The 20,582-nt window shown below is 35.7% G+C and overlaps 1 protein-coding gene across 7 annotated transcripts in view; it reads left to right on the top strand.

Annotated features, from left to right (window-relative positions):
• Positions 1 to 20,582, top strand: part of MNAT1 (MNAT1 component of CDK activating kinase) — a 223,808-nt gene that overhangs the window by 48,904 nt on the left and 154,322 nt on the right. For all 7 annotated transcript variants that reach the window (XR_009539149.1, XM_060141867.1, XM_060141870.1 and 4 more), the window contains exons 4-5: positions 9,905 to 10,008; positions 19,283 to 19,423. Coding sequence is in view for 6 of the 7 variants with exons in the window: in XM_060141867.1 (XP_059997850.1) it covers positions 9,905 to 10,008; positions 19,283 to 19,423 (245 nt within the window). In the remaining variant the exon portion in view is untranslated. The remainder of the gene's footprint in view (positions 1 to 9,904; positions 10,009 to 19,282; positions 19,424 to 20,582) is intronic.

Below are 20,582 nucleotides of genomic sequence, written 5' to 3'. Positions count from 1 at the left end.
ATATATCATCTATACGTTGATGATGTATTAGAGTAAGCAAGAAAAAAATATTCAGTTTTTTAAGAAATAGGGTTTCCATGGTGACTAAAGCCATAAGTTGTTTATCATCATTTATGCTTCTGTGCATGCAATAATTTGAAAATACTTTGAGCAGTTGACTGTTGAAGTGGCATTCTATTATTCAATGTTATTCTAGAATCTGAAGTTAGAGTAGTCTTAGTGCTTATTCTTTCTATTGTGATTAGTCAAAAAGAAGCGTTCATCAAAAGAAAGTATTGTTTCTGTTTTTTTAATAAGATGTCACAGATGTTAAAAAGTCTGAATTTGTTATACATCAATTAAAATAATTAATGTTGTTTTTTAAAAACTTGCCATAATATTGCTCACCATAGGTTTGGAAATAACACAAAAATTAGAGACTATGAAAATTAGAACAAGATTAAGAGAATTAAACAGTTATCTTTTTATTCTTCTCTCAAACCTGATAACCAAGCTATACTCACATTATTTTGTGTTTAAAATATGATTATAATAAAATTTATCATTCTTTAAAATATTTATATATGGTAAATATTTAGAAAATTCAAATTCCTGAGGAGTGGAGTATTCTAGTTCCTTTAATTTCTTTATTAACTAAGAAAAACCCAGAAAATCTTTTGTTTCACCTGTTATTGAAACTTTTCTAAAATATCTAAGTTCATTTATTGTATCATAGCAAGTAGCATGTACAGACATAAGTTAGGCTTTTTCTGGGATCTTTTAGTGCCTTGGAGCCATTGCTTTTTTATTCTAATTGTATTCATTGTACTTTGTATGTAGTCTTAGCAACCATGAATGGCTATGAACTTTAGCTGAAAAGATGGTAGAATTGGGAGTGCTAAGACAAAGTAGAAAAGTTAGGATGTAGACTGAGACGATAAACTGAAAACAAATCTGCAAGAATGGGCAAGTGTGCAGCTATGTAGAAATCTGACTATACTTAGATATTTGGTTTAGGACAGGCAGTTGGACACCAAGCAGGAAGACACTTAGCTTACATTTATTTTGAAGGCTGTGTTGTTATTCAAAAGTCTGGTCAGGCAATAAAGGGAAAGGAGATTATAGATGTCACAGAGCAAGTTGAATACATGGTCTCAAGTCCAAGCAGGCAGGTAGGATAATTAAAAGAAACTGATGGACCAAGAAGGTGGGGAAGATGGGATCGTGATTCTGGAACAAGGTTTTAGTTGAGCCATGATTTTAAGAAATACATGTTTTTTGCTATGAAGTTTGAAGATATGAACAACCTGAGGGCCCATAGGTAAAATCGTGTCCAGAAGTGGGAGCTAGGATTGACAGGTAAGAGCAAGTCCAGATATTAGGGCTTACAATATGCCATTTTTTCTTTACCAGATAAGAAAGCTGGCTCAGAGCATTTAATCTGAAAGTGATTCTGCTATTATGTATTGATATATTCACGAAGGACTATCTTTAGTTGCATTATGTTGGTGCTCTCTTAACAAAACTCCGCTTAATTGACTCATTGGAGTAACTGATATTTCCCAGTCCTTCTGTAACATGTACTGACTGATGATCGAAGCATAATGAATGCATGATGAATCTTGTCCATTAGAAGATTTCTATACCTCCGTACTTCTCTCACCAGTTCAGTTATATATAGAGTTGGTTGTACTGGTAACCAAACCTTCTTATGTCAGTTGTACTTGTAATTAATTTAATTAAGTAGTTTATAAGATTGGGAAAAATTACAAACCTCTAGAAGGATTCTAGTTCTCAGGTCCTTGATCCATTTTAAAAAGATGGAAACTGAGCAGTATAAATGACAGGTATGGATTATACAAGAAGGAAGCACAATTCCCATTAAAAACTGTATCTTGACTGTGTGTTATTACATTAGAGAATGACTATACACTTACTGCATATGCTTTAAGTTAAAATAAAGTGTTTAAGAAGAGTGTATGTATGTTTCCCTTCTTTAACAGACTTTTCTAAGTAATCAACTACTGATCCTGATCATGTTGGACAAAGAGCAGTTCTGCTGCATTTGAAAATATTGATGAAGTTTGGGACCTCGCTTCATGGACTTATAGTTTATTTTCTGAACTTTAGCTCAATTCAGCAAATAGTAATTGTTCTATGTGAACTATTTACTTGCTGAGGATATATGATCTTTGTGTTCAGTAAGTTCATACTCTAAAGGGGGAGATAATTATGTAATTATAATTTAATGTGAAAGCAGTGTAGGCATTTATTTATAAAGTGTTTCAGGAATATAGATAGCAAAACAGTTAATTCAGCATTAGGAAATAGAGGTAAAGTTTGAACACATTTGAGTTCGATCTTAAAAGATGAATAGTGGTTTACCAGGTAGAAAGAGGATGGAAGAACATTTGTAGCAAAAGACAAAGTCACAGAGATATAAAGGTGTTGAGCATGTTGGGTAATGTAGCAAGTAATCTGTTATAGGTAGGTAGACATGGGGAATGACTAGCAATGAGGTTTGAAAAACAGATTGGACCTGGGTTAATGAGGGCTTTGTAAGCTAGACTGTAAGGGTAAGATTTTATTCTATGGCCAGCCACATACTGTGGTAGTGATGTGGAATATTGACAGGAGATACTCGAGGCTGGGAAACCATTTTTTGGGGGCTGTAGCAGCAATTTGGGTGAGAAATAATGAGTGCTTAGAGTAGGTAGTAACTGAGGGAGGGAGGTAAAAGGGATGTTTTAGAACTAAAATATTCGAGTGACTAATTTCGTGTAGGTAGTGAGGTTAGAAAGAGCAGGCAAGGATGAATTGCAGTATTCTGACCTTGAGCAGTTGCTGGTGTTAATCTAGAAAATAAAAGTGGGAGAACTGGCATTATTTTCCATTGTTTTGTTGGGTAGAGTATGGAAATGAGGGTAATAAAAGAGGGTAGCCCTCTTAAATTTTGTTAGGGTGTGACTGCACCACTTAGTTATGTGTCATTGTTCTGATGGTTATGGTATAAATAAAACTTTCTTTTTTTTTAAACTTCCTTTTAAAATCTTGTTTCAGTACCTGTGTACTTTGTGTCTTATTCATGCTTTCAAAGGTAATTAGTTGGATGTTTGTGGTATCTGTATTGGCTATCTCTGTGTTAATCAAAAGTATAATTTTCACAACTCTTGAGATAGGCATTTTAATCCCTGTTTTGCATATGGAGAGGGGGCACAGAGAGTTTAAGTATTGTGCTGAAGATCACATTGCTAGTAAATAATGGAGCTAGAGTTTGAACATGGGTTTTCCTCTCTCAGAGCCCATGAAAGTGCTTAGTAGTCTCAGAGAATAGTTAGTAGTCTGAGCCTAGAACATGGGATGCAGATTGGTAGAATAGTGGGAGATGAGAGAAAAAAGTAGGTTGGAGCTATATTTTGAAGGATCTTAAAGAAGTTTGGAAGGAAGGAGGGAAGGTAAGAGGGTGATACTGAAGATGGTTAGAGTGAAAGGAATAGAGTTGGTAGGGTGGCTAAGGACTCAGTGTTTGAGGATTTATAAATTGGGGATTGGTCATTTTGTTATATAAATTTCATTATGAATCCTTTGAATATCATGAATATAAAAATTTTAAAGTATTAGAATTTCAAATAATGGCATAAAAATTACAGTAGAGGGGGCACACATGAAGGTGAACTTTCTTATAGCATTAATAATAGGCTCTTTTCTGTGGTTATGACAATCTAAACATAAAAATTCTTGTTCCTTTTGGCCTCAGGGATTATCTCAAAGGTTTGTCCTTAGTTTCATAATAAACATTCTTTTGGTTCAGGGTATGCTTATTTTAAAAGGGTGAGAAAGTCCTAAGGGCTTTAATTATAAATTCTGGATGTCAAAAAGACTTTAAAATTGTACTCAAATAACACTAAATCTTTCAGAAAATACAATAGGTTTTTTGTTGGCTTTTAATACTTGACTAAAGGCAGATCAACCTCTGAGCTAAACTAGTAACCAGATAGATAAAGGGCCAAATGATTGTTACAGAAAATTGTTCCTTTTTCTTCAAGGCTATTATACCAACCTGATTCATTGTGGCATGAATGAGACTTGCTTCTTCTGAAAATGTTTCAAAATTGTAATCCACTTTTATGTTTTTTTCTTTTTTTAAAGGAAGAGATTTGTATTATGATTACAATTTGTATCTATTATATTGCTGTTACCTTTGCTTTTTCAATTAAAGAATGAAATAAACAAATTAGTTACTTTAGTTTCATTAGAATTCATCATAAAGTTTTTAATAAACAAAAAGAAAAATTGTCTATAAACAGTTTTCACTTAGATTTTAACTTTACTGTTTCTAGGTTCTATTTAATGGGAAGTTTAAATTAGTACATTGTCTAGCTTGCTGATAAATTGTAATATTTTTTTCTTAAACTGCTGTAAACATTCTAGTAGAGTTCAACATAGGATATCAACTTGATTACCTTTACTTGTCAGTAGATTCATACCATAAGAAACAAAGATATTTTTCCTGTAGTTTTGCACCTGCTTACTTTGCCATTCTGTATAATTCAGTTCTATAATTATAAAGCTCATTTAAATTAAATCTATATTTATAAAGATAATTATAAATATTAGCATTGATTTAATTTTGCTTTTTTTTTTTTGCGCGGTATGCGGGCCTCTCACTGTTGTGTCCTCTCCCGTTGAGGAGCACAGGCTCCGGACGCACAGGCTCAGCAGCCACGGCTCACGGGCCCAGCCGCTCCGTGGCATGTGGGATCTTCCCGGGCCAGGGCACGAACCCGTGTCCCCTGCATCGGCAGGCGGACTCTCAACCACTGCGCCACTAGGGAAGCCCTGATTTATTTTTTATTTTAGTTTCTTATTGAGTTATAATTAACATGCAATATTGTCTTAGTTTCAGGTATACAACATAGTGATTCGCTAATTTTATGCATTATGAAATGATCACTGCAATAAGACCGGTTCTCATCCATCACTATAGAAAGTAGTTACAGTATTATTGACTATATTCCCTATGTACATTACATCCCTATGACTTATGACTTACTTTAAGCAGCCAGTTTGTACCTCTTAATCAGCTTTACCTATTTCGTCCATTCCCTCACCCCCAGCATTGGTTTATTTATTTTTTTCCCTTTTGTAATAATTCAACAAGCATTTCTTGAGCTCTTACCAGATGAGAAGTTCCTGTTGTTTTTTAAATAGACTTTATTTTTTAGAGCAGTTTTAGATTCACAGCAAAATTAAAGGGAATGTACAGAGAGTTCCTGTATACCCCTTGTGCCACACATGCACAGACCTCCCTCACTATCAACATACCCCACTAGAGTGGTAAATTTGTTACAGTCAATGAACCTACATTGACATATCGTTATCTCCTAAGTCCATAGTTTACATTAGGGTTTACTCTTGGTGTTGTACATTTTATGGGTTTGGATAACTGTATAATGGCATGTATCCACCATTATAGTATTGTACAGAATAGTTTTGCTACCCAGAAATTCCTCTGTGTTCTGCCTGTTTGTCCCTCCTTCCCCCGAATCCCTGGCAACCACGGATCTTTTTACTGTCTCCATATTTTTGCCTTTTCCAGAGTGTCATATAGTTGGAATCGTACAGTATGTAGCCTTATCAAATTGTTTTCTTTCTCATAGTAATATGCATTTAAGGTTCCTCCATGTCTTTTCATGGTTTTATAGCTTATTATTATTACTGTTATTATTTGGTGCTGAATAATATCCCATTGTCTGGATATATTATAGTTTATTTATCTTTTCAAACTACTGAAGGACATCTTGATTGCTTCCGTGTTTTGGCAATTATGAATAAAGCTGCTGTAAACATTCGTATGCAGGCTTTTGTGTGGACATGGTTTTTAACTCCTTTCGATAAATACCAAGGAGGGCAGTTGCTGGATTGTATGATAAGAGTATCTTTCGTTTTGTAAGAAACTGTCAGACTGTTTTCCAAAGTGCTGGGCCATTTTGCATTCCCACTGCAGTGTATGAGAGTTCCTGTTGCTCACATCCTTGCCAGTATTTGGTGTCATCATGTGTTGGTTTTTGCCCATTCTAATGGGTGTATAGTGAAAGTTTTTTATTTAAATGCTGGGAGTGATAAAGCAGAATCAGTCCTAGAATCTGCCCTCAAGGACCACTCTATTAGGTCAAATAGATAGGTACATTGAAAATAATTATACAGGGTAGAAAATGGATAAATACCACCAGAACGATATTACGTAATCTGTTGTGAGCATTCAGGGGTGGAGAGATGTAGGGGATTTCTAACTGCAAAGTGAGTTATAGCATTCAGGGATGGAGGATGGAGAGGATTTGCACCTGCAAAGTGAGTTATGAGGAAGAGCTGCTGATTAAGCTGGACATAGAAGGGTAGCCAGATACAGATATTCACAGTTGTTCTGGGTTGAGGCTGGTACTAAGATGGGCCCTGTGGGAGCAGTTTGCTCACAGGTATGGAAATAGGAAAGTGTGGCCTGTACAGATGCAGAGAAATAGCTGAACTGGGCTAGCAGTGGTCTTCAGGCATAGAGAGAAGCAATAAAACTAGCATTGTAAACAAAAGTTCACGCTTTGGAACACAACACTGTGAATCAACTATACTCCAATAGAAATTAAAAAAAAATTTCAGGCTTTGGAATCAGCCTAGGTTAAAATCCTGGTTCCAACATTTACTATACCTTGGACGTAGTTATTTAATATCTTTAAACCTTACCTGTAAAGTGTAAATGACAGTAGTACCTCACATATCTCATAAGATTATCAGGAGGATTAAGTGATACAATTAGGTCAAATGCTAGATGTAGTGCCTATCATACGTGTTTTATAGATCTTTGAGATGTTTCATAGATACACATGCGTGTGCCCACATACACGTGCTATAGAGGTTTTTTTTTTTTTTAATTGGGGTATAGTTGTTTTACATCAAGCAGAGTTTTGAGAAGGAGATCACTTCAAGAAAACAAATGAAGGAAAACTACTTTGGTTGGATTGCTCAATCTCTCTTTCCCTTGGTTCTTGAAGAGGCTCTGAGGAATCTGCAAAACTCTCAAAGCAGAGAGGGAAAAGTAATGTAAGAGTTAAGACTGGATTTTTTTTCAAGGCATTGTGAATGGAGAAGTGATGATACAGAGATTATAGAAAATATGATGAAGTGCAAAGTAAAGAATGCTGTGTATGTGTATACATATCATGTAAAGTAGAAAGAGATTTTTATATGAGCTGTGAATAATTTTTCCACATTTATAAGAGAAGGAAGTTATTTCTAGTTAGGGGAACCGGGGAGAACTTCATGGAAAAGATAGTATTTGGGTAGACATTTGAAGATTGGGTATATTTTCAAAAATAAGAAAGGGGGATCAGGCATTCTGGGCAATGGTATGATCAAAGGAACCGGACCAGGAAATGTGGGGAACATTTGGGAAATGCACACCTGTCTAGTTTCAAGATAGGTCTTTATTGAGGGGAGATAAAAGTAGTTATAGCCAAATTAGGAAGGGCTCTGGATTCTAAAAGTGTTTGATTTTGTTTTTTCCTAGTAAAAGGGGGAAGGCAGACGGGATGAGAGAGGACTATAGGATGGTAGAGGTGGAAGGTGATTTGAGGTGTGCTTCAGAAATATTAGTCTGGCAGCATTGTATACTATGGATGGGGTTAGGGAATAGGGAAAGATGCAAAGATTCTGGAGACAGGAAGTTAAGTCAGAGATTAAATTATCCAGGGAGAAATAAGATCCTGGCTTGGAGTACTGGCAGGTACATTGAAAATAAGGGCAGTTTTAAAGAGATTTTGGTGGTAGAATCTGTAGTTGCTTATGGAGTGCAAAGGACAGTGGGTCACATGAATGAGATGTTAAATCCTGGTGTCTTAGCATGATAGTCATAATATTAACAGGTAAAGAATTTACAAGGAGGAGTAAATTTGGAGATGTTTATGTGCTGGGTTTTCTAAATTGTACTTTGAGATGATATCAGCTTTTCCTGGCATTTCTTTGCTTGAAACTGTGGCAAGTTATGAGATTACCCAAGGAACATAGAGGGAGGAAAGAGGGCAAAAGTCAGAATCATGCAGTGTACCTAGAGAGCAAGATGAGGCAGAGATGGAAACAAGAATGGGTAGTTGTAGTAGTAGGAAGGAGATCAGGAGAAAATATTAACAAATTAGTCACGGGAAGGACGTGCTGAGGAAAAAAAAGTGATCAAAATTGTTAAGTGGGCGTAGATGTTGAGGGTGGTAGAGGTTGTGAAAGATTTTTGGATTTGGTGGCTCAGTGGATGGCTGTTAAATGCAAGGAGTAAATTGTGAGTGGTTGGCAAGGATAGTGGAATCAGAATGGATCACAGTTGTCTTTCTGAGGGCTGTTGCTAGTTTGGAACTTCTTTCTCTGACTATTTTGTGTTGGGACCAAAGTGTGATTTATAGGGAATGCCCTATGTTGCATCCTAGACAGATTCCCTGGTTTACCACCATTATTATTTTCTTTTCTACTTTGTGATAAAAAAGCTGGAGCAATAGCTAGAGGGCTGTTGTTTCTCATTTTCTCTCACTTCTCCCAGAGTTTTAAAATTGCATGTAATAGAATTGAGAATTGCTTCTTTTTTTTCTACATACTTAAATAAGCCTGGATTTTCAACAATGATTATGATAAATTGATGTTCTGAAATAAGTTGGTCCTTTGAAGAGATAAAAATTAAATTATGGATCAGATTGGTCTTTTGAGTATGTTTAATGGCCTTACTCAACAAAACAGATAACCCTCTGTTGGGCTTCCAATATTACTTTTCAACTCTTACAGACCTAATGCAAAAATCTAGGAACTATTTGAGATGGTTATTAGTTAAATGAAGGAGTGAGATGGGGAAGGAATCTGTAGAAACATGGAGTAAAGCAGAGTTATTTAGGGTAGATCAAACCTGTTTATAGGTCAAGCTGGAGGAAGCAGTGGTAAGTAATTGGAGAAGGGATAGAAGGGCTAATAATGGATGCACAAACATTATGAGGAATCCAAGGGAAGTCTGGATTGAATTATGGAACAGGAGAGACAACGATGATGATCCTTCTTTAGACGGGCTGATACAAACACTGAAAGGGGTAGGGCAGTGGGGCAGTACTTCAAAATATGAATTTATATATACTAAAATAGTTTTTTTGGTTCAGAGTATTATAATAACCTTTTAATTTACATATGTAAACTTAGAAGGGAGTAAGGCATTTATAATGAAAATTATTTTGAGTTGGAATTATAAAAAGATCGTTCTAAGTCACTGAAAGTTTATCACCTATCTGAACATATCTCAGTGGCTTCTCTTACTAAATTATTTCAGTCTTAAGTTTTGGTGCCAGATTTTCCTTTACCTTCCTTGTTAATTTTTGACTCATGTATTTCATAGTTTGCCAGATCTAGACTATATGGTAAATGATTCAAGCTTGTGTCTAGCCATGTTGAGGATCAGAATAAAACCTGTTCTAGTTTGATAATATTTTTTTATTCCTTTGGATAATTTTTCTGTTTCTGGCACATAGATTCTTTTCAGTATTGATTCTGACCGGTATAGTAGGTCCCAGACTTACTCTTTTTATTTAAAAACTTAAGCAATCTTTTTTATACTTTTACAGTTAAAATGGGCACTATAAAAATCAAATCCACTGTGATTATGGCAAGCACGTATCTTAGGTTTTTTGAGGTGATTCAGATCTTTAGATAGTCTGTGTGATAGTCTGACAGTCTCTCCTTATATTTGGTTCAGAAAACATAGTTGCTGAACTAGAGCTAGTTTCTTAAGCTGTAAAGACTGTCAACCTGATGAATTAAGAAATCACTGTGATGAATATTTGGTTTTTATTATCTTCTCAAGATTTATGTTAAAACTGTATTTCATGTCAGTGTTTCTTTTCTGATGCAGTTTTCAACTTGACCAACAATGTGGATTTGGACAACACCAAAAAGAAAATGGAGATATACCAAAAGGAAAACAAAGATGTCATTCAGAAAAATAAGTTAAAGCTGGTTGGTTGCTAAGTATTTTCTTCTTCTTTTGTATTAGAGATGAATGCTTCCACATGATCCTTTAAAAAGCTATCTTTCTCTAAAACTAGTTATATTTACAAAGACTTTAGCTGAAATTAATGCCAGAAATACGAATATATGTATATAGGCATATAGGTACGAGGCACACATTACTATAGCAAAGACAGTTTTGATGGCATTGTTAAAATATATCCTATAAAGGAAAAATAATTATAGACATGCAAAGATTTAATTAACTTACACAATTTAGCTATCATTTCTTCAGTACAACTTGGCTTTCTAGTTTTGGGGGAAAGCAGAGGTAATTGTTTTTGAGGTACTGTATCAGGAATTTGTAATCATTGGTAAAAATGATATAGATATATTTGGATTACATAGCTTGTATTTTCGTCTTGTACTTAGAAGGACTTCCTTTTTATAGTCTTTAAGTGTTTCATTTAGGCACTTCTTTCCTGCAGTAAAACTCTCAAGGAATTGACGTTCTATTCCATTCATATCCAGCCTGGCTTCCTTAGAAAGTTGTCTCATTTCTGAAAGCATCAGTGTGCCATAAAAATTACTCTCTTTGCCCAGTAGCTTTCTCCGGGTACATCAGAAGATACATGCAAAATAGGTATGCCCAGGTAACTTGTTGCATTAGCTCTGTTTAAATTAATGAGGTTCTTTTCAAGTGAGTGCTGTTTTCATTTATTGTTTTAAAGTAGCAAATAATATTGACTGTTGAAAGAATAATCTAATTTTAGGCTGGTTATATTATTTTAAAGTAGGAATTTCTAATTATCTGAAAACTTTATAATGATAGGTTATTGAATACAGTTGACCCTTGAACAACACAAGTTTGAACTGCGCTTCAAACTTGTGTTGAACTGTTTGTTCAACACAAGTTTGAACAACACAAGTTTGAACCACTTAACACCTGGATTATTTTCAATAGTAAATGCTACAGTACCACACGATGAGAAGTTGGTTGAATCCTTGGATGCAGAACTGCAGATACAGAGGGAACCACTGATAAGGAGGGCAGACTATAAATTATACACAGATTTTCAATTGTGCAAAGGGTCAGCGCCCCTAACCCCCTGTGTTGTACAAGGATCAACTTGTATTTTATGTAATGCATGTTACAGTGACTGCATTTATTCTTCATATTAACGTTTAGCACCTGGATCTTATAACAAAGGATTTTGGTCAGTAATTCATTATCATTTATTAATTGGTCATTCTGTGCTGAGCATTTTATCTATTAGTGATACTTACTATCACTATTTGTTTTCGGCATAAATACAGACATAGGACCATTTTTTAAGATGGTGCAAATTAACATAACATAATTACATAACATCAGTAACTATGGTATCATTGGGTAGAGACAGTTCTCAAGTGGCCCAAGGAGTGTGGACTATATGACTGATGTCTTTTTGCAAACCTGAGGTAGCAACTTGCCTTTAATGTCTTTGTGAAAGTTGAAGTCTTACTGTTCCAAAACTATCAGAATTGTGTCAAAAAGGAAAAAAAAAGCAATCTCTTGCATGATTAGGCACATGAAATGACCCATTTCTGACATAGAGAAACTATTACTGAGTTGTCTGCTAACGAGATCTTATTTGTCTCATGGAGCTGGCACCTAGCATCAATTGTGAGCATGGAGAAACTGAATAAAGGTGAACTAATCTTGAAATAGACTCTTAGTGAAGATTAGCTTAATTTTTATCTTCCGTTTTCTGGATTCTCATGAGCAGCAGATATTGCTGCATAGAATGTCTATCAATTTAGCAAAAAAAACTTTAGTTCAATAAGCATTGTTGAACGTCTGCTAAACACATAGTATACAAAGATGAATAAGAACCCTGGTTCTGTAGGGACCAGGTAATTTCAGTACAATGACATAGGCACATGGAGAGTTCTGTGTGCTTGCTATTACGGGAATACAGAAGAGGGATACCTAATCTGTTCTAGGAAGATTGGGAAAGGCATTCCAGGTGAGATAATGCCTGAATGGAGCTTTGAAGAACAAGTAGAAGTTACCAAGTTGTAGAAGACGGGAAAGGGGTGGGTTGGGAAGCTGCACAAAGACATTCCAGGCAGAAGAAATCATGAGCAAAGGCAAGACGGCATGGATAATCACAGAGAGCGCTGAGAATTGTAAGTAGTTCTGTATTGCCAAGTTCAATAGAGAGTTGAAACTGAAGTAGAAAGAGCCTAGGTAACATAAGGCCTTATGTATTGTGAAAAGTAATTTGGGCTTATATTGACCAGTTGTTTGTATGTTTTAGCAGGTGAACCTTTTCTTCAAATGAAACCTTACTCTGAATACGTTTGTTGAATCAACAGAGGGAGGACGAATAGGCTTGAATTCCCATCTGCTCAGTCTCTTCTGTAGTGTACCTTAGACATCTTATTAGGGAATTCCCAGGATTCCTTAGAGTAATGTTATAGAAACCTAGCTGTTAATGATTGTCATTGAAGGGTATTAAACAAAGTGATAATAAAGTATTGTCCTTATTAGAATAGATTTATTGCTTTTGTGGAGGTTGAATTTGAGAGGATCAAACCTGGAGTTTAGGAGGCCAATGGGAGGTTATTGCAGTCTTGTAGGTGAGTTCAGAGGTGACTTAAACAAGGAATGGAGAGGTAGGGATGAATTCGAGAAATGTTTTGAGTTTGAAATAGCAAGTCCTAATGATGGATTAGAAGTGGGAGGTAAAGGTTGATTGGGTAAGGTGGTGCCATTAATGGGGAGAAAACAGAGACCTTCTAGTCTTTCAGCCTGCTTCCCTTCTCCCAGTCCAATACCTTCTTTGTGCCCCCAATGTTTGATTTTTAATGACAGCTATTTTCCCAGTTATTCAATCAGCTAGCTAGCCAACCAATATTTATTGAGGCTTTCTATTTTCAAAATACTTAAATACAGTGAGAAAATTGAGGCTACCAGTTTCTCATTGACAAAGCCAATAGACTCTTTGTTGGTCTGAATGTCATTTAGTCTGTAGGCAGGGCAGTATTTGATGCAGGCTTCTCCCTTGATGGTGAAACTCTTCCTTGACTTCTGTGGGGCCACTCCATTCTCTTCATCCTGCTGCTCTCACCTTCCTCTTTCATCCTTCTAAGAGGCTTCTCTTTCCTTTCTGTTTCTTAAACACTTGGATTCCTCTCTGTGCTTCTCTTTAAGAGTTAATCCTTTACACTGATTACTCTCAAGTGTTTCTGCAGCCCGTTGTTTTCCTCCTGAGCTCCAAGAATTATATGTGATACGTCCATATATCTGTAATTGGTTAATCGACATTTTTTCTGGATGCATTAAAGGCATTTGTGATTCAGCATTCCAGAACTGAATTTTCTTTTCCTTCCAGTTTTATTGAGCTGTACATAATTGACATATGGCACTATGTAAGTTTAAGGTATACAGCATAATGATTTGACTTATATATCTCAGGAAATAATTATCACAATAAGTTTAGTAAACATCCATCATCATATAGATACAAAATAAAAGAAAAAATTTTTTCCTTATGGTGAGAACTCTTAGGATTTACTCTCTTAAGAACTTTCATATATGCAGCAGTGTCTATTATATTTATCATGTTGTACATTGCATCCCTAGCTAATCTTATAACTGGAAGTTGGTACCTTTTGACTACCTTTATCCAATTCTTCCTCCGCCTAGTCCCTGCTTCTGGTAATCACAAATCTGATCTCTTTTTCAGTGATTTGTTCGTTCGTTTTTGTAGTATAATTGACCTACAACATTGTTTTAGTTCCTGGTGCACAGCGTAGTGATTCGATATTTCTATACATTTCAAAATGGTCACCATGATAAGTCAAGTTACCATTTTGATTGTATGGTTACCATCATGATACAAAGATACTGCATTCCTGTTGACTGTACTCCCACACTGTATATTTCATACCTGTGACTTATTTATTTTGTAACTGGAATTTTGTGCCTCTTGATCTTCCTCACCTATTTCTCTCATTCCTCATCCCCCCTCCCCTCTGGCAACCACCTGTTTGTTCTCTGTGACTCTGTTTTGCTGTTTTTGTTCACTGGTTTTGTTTTTTAGATTCCAAAGTAAGTGAAATCATACAGTATTTGTCTTTCTCTGTCTGACTTATTTAACTTAGCATAATACCATCTAGGTTAATCCAAATGGCAAGATTTCATTCTTTTTTTATGGCTGAGTAATATTTGATTGTATATATGTATATATATCTATATCTATATATATCTATATCTCACATCTTTTTTTATCCATGCTTCTATTATTGATGGGTACTTAAGGTGCTTCCATTATCTTGGCTATTGTAAATAATGCATAAATGAACATTGGGATGCATATATCTTTTCAAATTAGTGTTTTTATTTTCTTTGGATAAGTACCCAGATTTGCTGGATTGTATGGTAGTTCTGTTTCTAATTTTTTGAGGAAGCTTATTGTTTTCCATAGTGTCTGCACCAATTTACATTCCCACCAAGAGTGCGCTAGGGTCCCCTTTTCTCCACATCCTTGACAGCATTTGTTATTTGTTTTCTTTTTGATTGTAGCCATTCTGACAGGTGTGAGGTGATATCTCATTGTGGTTTTGATTTGCATTTCCCTGATGATTAGTGATGTTGAGCATCTTTTCCTGTGCCTTTTGGCCATCTGTATGTATTCTCTGGAAAAAAGTCTATTCAGGTTCTTTGCCCATTTTTTAATCAGGTTGTTTGTTTGTTTTTAAAAGATTATTTATTTATTATTGTTGGGCTGCGTTGTGTCTTTGTTGCTGCGCGGGCTTTCTCTAGTTGCAGCGAGGGGGGGCTACTTCATTACGGTGCGTGAGCTTCTCATAGCAGTGGCTTCTCTTGTTGCGGAGCACGGGATCTAGGCACGTGGGCTTCAGTAGTTGCAGCACGTGGGCTCAGTAGTGGTGGCTCGCAGGCTCTAGAGCACAGCTCAGTAGTTATGGCGTACGGGCTTAGTTGCTCTGCGGCATGTGGGATCTTCCTGGACCAGGGATTGAACTTGTGTCCCCTGCATTGGCAGGCGGATTCTTAACCACTGCACCACTGGGGAAGTCCCAGGTTGTTTGTTTTTTGATGTTGAGCTCTATGAATTCTTTGTATATTTTGGATATTAACCCCTTATCAGATTTATAGTTTGCTAAGACTGACGTTAAAGACCATACTACCAGTGTTTTCTTCTAAGAGTTTTATGGTGTCAGGACTTACATTTAAGTCTTCAGTCCCTTTGGAGTTTATTTTTGTATATGGTATGAGAAAGTAGTCCAGTTTAATTCTTTTGCATGTAGCTGTCCAGTTTTTGCAAAACCATTTATCGAAGAGGCTGTCTTTTCCTCATTATATATTCTTGCCTCCTTTGTCATAGATTAATTTCCCATGTAAGTGTGGGTTTATTTCTGGGCTCTCTATTCTGTTCCATTGATCTTTGTTTTTGTACCAGTACCATAGTTTTTTGAAGATTGTGGCTTGGTATTATAGTTTGAAATCAGGGAGTGTGATACCTCCAGCTTTGTTCTTCTTTCTCATGATTGTTTTGGCTACTTGGGGTCTTTTGTGTTGCCATACACAAAAAGAATTATTTGTTCTAGTTCTGTGAAAAATGCCATTGGTATTTTGATAGGGGTTGCATTGAATCTGTAGATTGCCTTGGGGTAGTATGGCCATTTTAACAATATTAATTCTTCCAAGCCATGAGCACAGTATATCTTTCCATTTGTTTGTCTTGTCTTCAGTTTCTTTTGTCAGTGTATTATAGTGTTCTCTGTACAGGTCTTTTACCTCCTTAGTTAGATGAATTCCTAGGTATTTTATTCGTTTTGATACAGATGTAAATGAGATTAATTTATCTTTCTGATAGTTTGTTGTTAGTGTATAGAAATGCAACAGACTTCTATATACTAATGTTGTATCCTGCAAGTTTACTGAATTCATTGATGAGTTCTAATAGGTATTTTGTTGGCATCTTTAGGATTTTCTATATACAGTATCATGCCATCCGTAAACAGTGACAGTTTTTCTTCTTCCTTTCCAATCTGAATTCCTTTTATTCTTTTTTTGTCTGATTGCTGTGGCTAGGACTTGTGGTACTATGTTATAAATAAAAGTGGCAAGAGTGGGCATCCTTGTCTTGTTCCTGATCTCAGAGGAAATGCTTTCAGCTTTTCACTGTTGAGTATGATATTAGTCGTGGGCTTGTCATATTTGGCCTTCATTATGTTGAATTATGTTCTCTGTGCCCACTTGTTTAGAGTTTTTATCATAAATCGATGTTGAATTTTATCAGAAGACCTTTTTGCATCTATTGAGATGACCATATGCTTTTTATTTTTCAATTTGTAAATGTGGTGTATCACATTGATTTGTGGATGTTTAACCATCCTTGCACCCCTGGGATAAATTCCACATGATTATGTTATCTAATCCTTTTAATGTATTGTTGAATTTGGTTTGCTAATATTTTGTTGAGGATTTTTGCATCTACGTTCATCATAATTGAACGTATTTTTTTTCTTTTCCTTTTCTTTTTTTTTTTTTTGCGGTACGCAGGCCTCTCACTGTTGTGGCCTCTCCCTTTGCAGAGCATAGGCTCCGGACGCGCAGGCTCAGCGGCCATGGCTCACGGGCCCAGCTGCTCCGCAGCATGTGGGATCTTCCTGGACCGGGGCACGAACCCGTGTCCCCTGCATCAGCAGGCGGACTCTCAACCACTGAGCCACCAGGAAGCCCCCATAATTGAACTTTTTAATCTTCACTCTCCCATCTGTTTCTCCTATTACATTCTTTATCTAAGTGTTCTAGCCATATCTGGTCAGTCTTCATATATTGTTGATAGTCTTTCCTTATGACCTTTCAAACCTGGTTCCTCCTCTAATTATATTATTGTTACCTTACTTAGGGTCCTCATTATCTCTTACTTGAGTTATTGAAATATTCTTCTAGCTAGTCTTCCTGTCTTCAGTCTTGAACCCCATTGATATGTATTCTTCACTGCTTCTAGTCATCTTTCCAAACTCTAATGTCTTCCCAGTTGCCTTAGTATGGCATAAATGCATCCCTTAGTATGGTATGGTCGACTTTCCATGATCTGCCGTCTGCTTGCCTCTCCAGCTTTATCTAGAGCTTTCCCCAACTCCCATACTTCATGACTTGGCCATACCAAGCATTCCAGCTTTATTCATGTCTTTGCACCTTTGTTTTCTCTGCCTAAATGGCTCGTCCACTCTCCAGTGGGGGTAAATACCTACCGTTTGAAGTCTGCTCAACCTCCATATATTAGTTACCTAGGACTGTTAAAACAAATTACCAAAAACTGGGTGATTTATAACAACAGGAATTTGTTCTCTTCAAGAACAGGCTTCTGTAGGCTAGAAGTCTGAAATCAAGGTGTCATCAGGGTCATGGTCTCTCTGAAAGCTTTAGGGAAGCATCTTTCTTTGCCTTTTCTAGCACCTTTGGCACCACTCTGATTTCTGCCTCTGTCTTCACATGGCCTTCTCCCCATGTGTCTGTGGCAAAATTTCCAGTATGACCTATCTTAACTTGATTACATCTGCAAAGACCCTATTTCCAAATAAGGTCACATTTATAGGTACCAGGGGTTAAAACTTCAATATATATTTTGGGGGCACACATTCAACCCATAACACTGTATACGAAATCTTTTCTAACTCTACCTGTCCTCCATCATTGCAAGGAGAATTTACCACTCTATCAATTCTGTCCCAACTGTACTCTGTGTATACCTCTCTGTCACTTGTCGTACTTATTACTTATATGTCACTGTTTTATCATGAGACTCATCCTTTTCTGCTTATGGACCTATAGTCCAGTAATTCACTTTTCTAGCCCTCATATCTCACCCCCTAAGTTTTTACATTTATTCCTAGTAATCCTTCTAAATCAAGTTTGAATTCTCTTCTCCACTGGGTGCCTGAGTTAGAATAGTAACCTCAGTCATAGAGGTTTGTAAAATTACAGGGAGAGATGCTAATAGGACTTAGCAACTGATTTAATTTAAGAGGAATGGGGTTGTGGGAGAGGGGGAAAACAGAGATGACTTTGAGGTTTCAACTTGAGTTGCCTGAGATGTAGGTGTGCGCTTAGCAGAAATCAGGAATACAGGAGGGTGATCAGTTTTGGGAAACCAAATGCTAAACTTAATTTTGCATATACTGAGTTTGAATTATAAGTGAAACACTTTTTAATTGGGAATCTTGTTTCTTTGGGGAGTTTAATTTGTGAAGTGAAAAAAATCTAATAGAGTGTTTTAATTATTATTTTACATAAAAATGTACTTTTCTCTGAGGTCTCTGTTAATTCATATATTATGTTAGTGATCCCCAAATGTATTATACTCTCTCCCTCTATTCTGTATTTGTCTTGAGGTGCCATAAATTCTCAATGTCTTGTTGAATTAAAAAAAAAAAAGGTATTACATTTTCAATAGCAACAGTAAAGGATTTAAACTAAAGCCATTCAGATTTTACTATATTTCTCATTCAGAAAACTTAAAGAGCAGAGGCTAGGTATAATATTGCTTTTAAGTACAAGTTAGAGTTGGAATAAATTTCAGAACCTGGAAGTATTTAATATTTCTGAGGAACTTCATAAAAGGGAAATGAGTAGGCCTGTAGTTCATTCTCTCTACATATTAGCTCTGGATTTTGAATTTTTCAGTCTACAAAGAGGACCCTTGAAATTTATATGCTTGTGTTAGAAAATGACTTCAGCTTTTCATAACTTACCTTAAATGAATGCTATTTGGAACTCAAGCATCAGAAAGACTTATTTTAACTTGGGAAAAAGAAGCTAACTCCTATGATAACTTTTCATTATCTTATATATTCTGAAAATTGTTTCTATTAAATAAACCAGTCTTTTATATGGAGTGTTTCAATCAATAGTTCTATATGGAGATTATCTATTTGTTGTTGGGTTTTTTGTTTTATTGTGTTTTTCTTGTTAAATCTCCTAAAATAAAGACATTGTTAAGCAGTTTCTACAATTCTGCAGCTGGGCTCAGTGTACTTTGTTTAGGTGTTCATTTAGTGCTAGATGTCATTCTCTTTAATAGTAACATGTCCACATGAAATAAAATGAATTCTAGTTCTTTTAAAGTGGAATTGCTGCACTATTAAACAATTAGTGACTAGTGCATTTTATGCTTCTAAGAAAGGAGGTACAGAGTATGGTATAGGGTTGATTTTGGTTACTAAATTTATTCCATGCCATATATCAATGTTTCTGTTTTAGACTCGGGAACAGGAGGAATTGGAAGAAGCTTTAGAGGTAGAACGACAGGAAAATGAACAAAGAAGACTATTTATACAAAAAGAAGAACAACTGCAGCAGATTCTAAAAAGGAAGAATAAGCAGGCTTTTTTAGATGAACTGGTACGTATTAATGTTAATTGTGATAAAAAATCATTTGTCTTCAGGGTTTATCTTTCCTATTTATTATTCTGGGTAATGGTATTTAAATAGCATTTCTATAGTTTGTGCTGGTTTATTCACCTTCTGTCCCTTTATTTAAAAAAAAAACGTTTGTCAATATCCATTTTATTTTCAGGTAAGAGAGTAATATTATAACTAACATAAGCCAGTTTACTATTAATAGGTTGTTGATGTGTTTCTGAGCTTACTGACTAAAACATATTGTTTTCAGAGCATTTTTCTCCTGATTAATACTGGTTTTCTAATAACTAGCTCATTTTCAAGTGTTTTGGCTTCATGCTGAAGTTTTAGTGACTCTGGTTACTCTGTGAGAACTATGTTTCATGTTTTTGCATGAAAAAAATACATTTGAAAGAAATGGCAATGTCTTGCAAGTTATTGGTGTTTTCTAGTTATTAGCTCCCTAAGTAAACAACATTGTTAGATAATAGCAGTAATTATAACCAAGGTTTATGAAGTGTTTCATAGATTGGAGAATATTATTTGATGCTTATAAACCATTGTGATATTGATGAAATCACAATTAGAAAATCGTCCTTTCCAGTAAAGTCTTTTTACATTCTTCCTTTCCCCTTTCTGGACCCATAATTAGTTTCCATGTGGTGTTAACACACTTAACTCCTCAGTCTACTAGTTGCTATGCTGTTTGTTATTCTATGATCAGGTAAAAGTGTATGTGTATATTTTTCTACTGTGCTTTTGCCCTAAAAGCATTTAAGCCATATAACCAGGAATAAAAAGAGAAAGCAAGATAATTTAAATTAGAAGTAGGTGAGAAAGTAAAGGAAAAGTAAGGGTAAAGGCCTTAGTGAGGCTCAGACAGAAAATGCTTATCATAAACCCTATCTACTTTGTATGAATGGAATGTAAATTTGGTTCTAAAAATGAGGACAGGGAGTTCCTTGGTGGTCTAGTGGTTAGGATTTGGAGCTTTCAGTGCCGTGGCCTGGGTTCAGTCCCTGGTTGGGAAATGAGATGCTGCAGGCTGCACCGTGTGCCGTTGCGCCAAGAAAGGAAAAAAAAATTAGGACAGCAGTGTATAAAATAGAATATGTTTTTTTCCTTAGTAACTTCCATTGATTTTTCTTTTTAATATTTA

This window comes from Lagenorhynchus albirostris, chromosome 1, assembly GCF_949774975.1.
Source record: "Lagenorhynchus albirostris chromosome 1, mLagAlb1.1, whole genome shotgun sequence".
In the NCBI taxonomy this organism is placed as follows: Eukaryota; Metazoa; Chordata; class Mammalia; order Artiodactyla; family Delphinidae; genus Lagenorhynchus; species Lagenorhynchus albirostris.
Note: the sequence above shows the minus strand (reverse complement) of the source record. Positions and strands in the feature narration are given on the sequence as shown.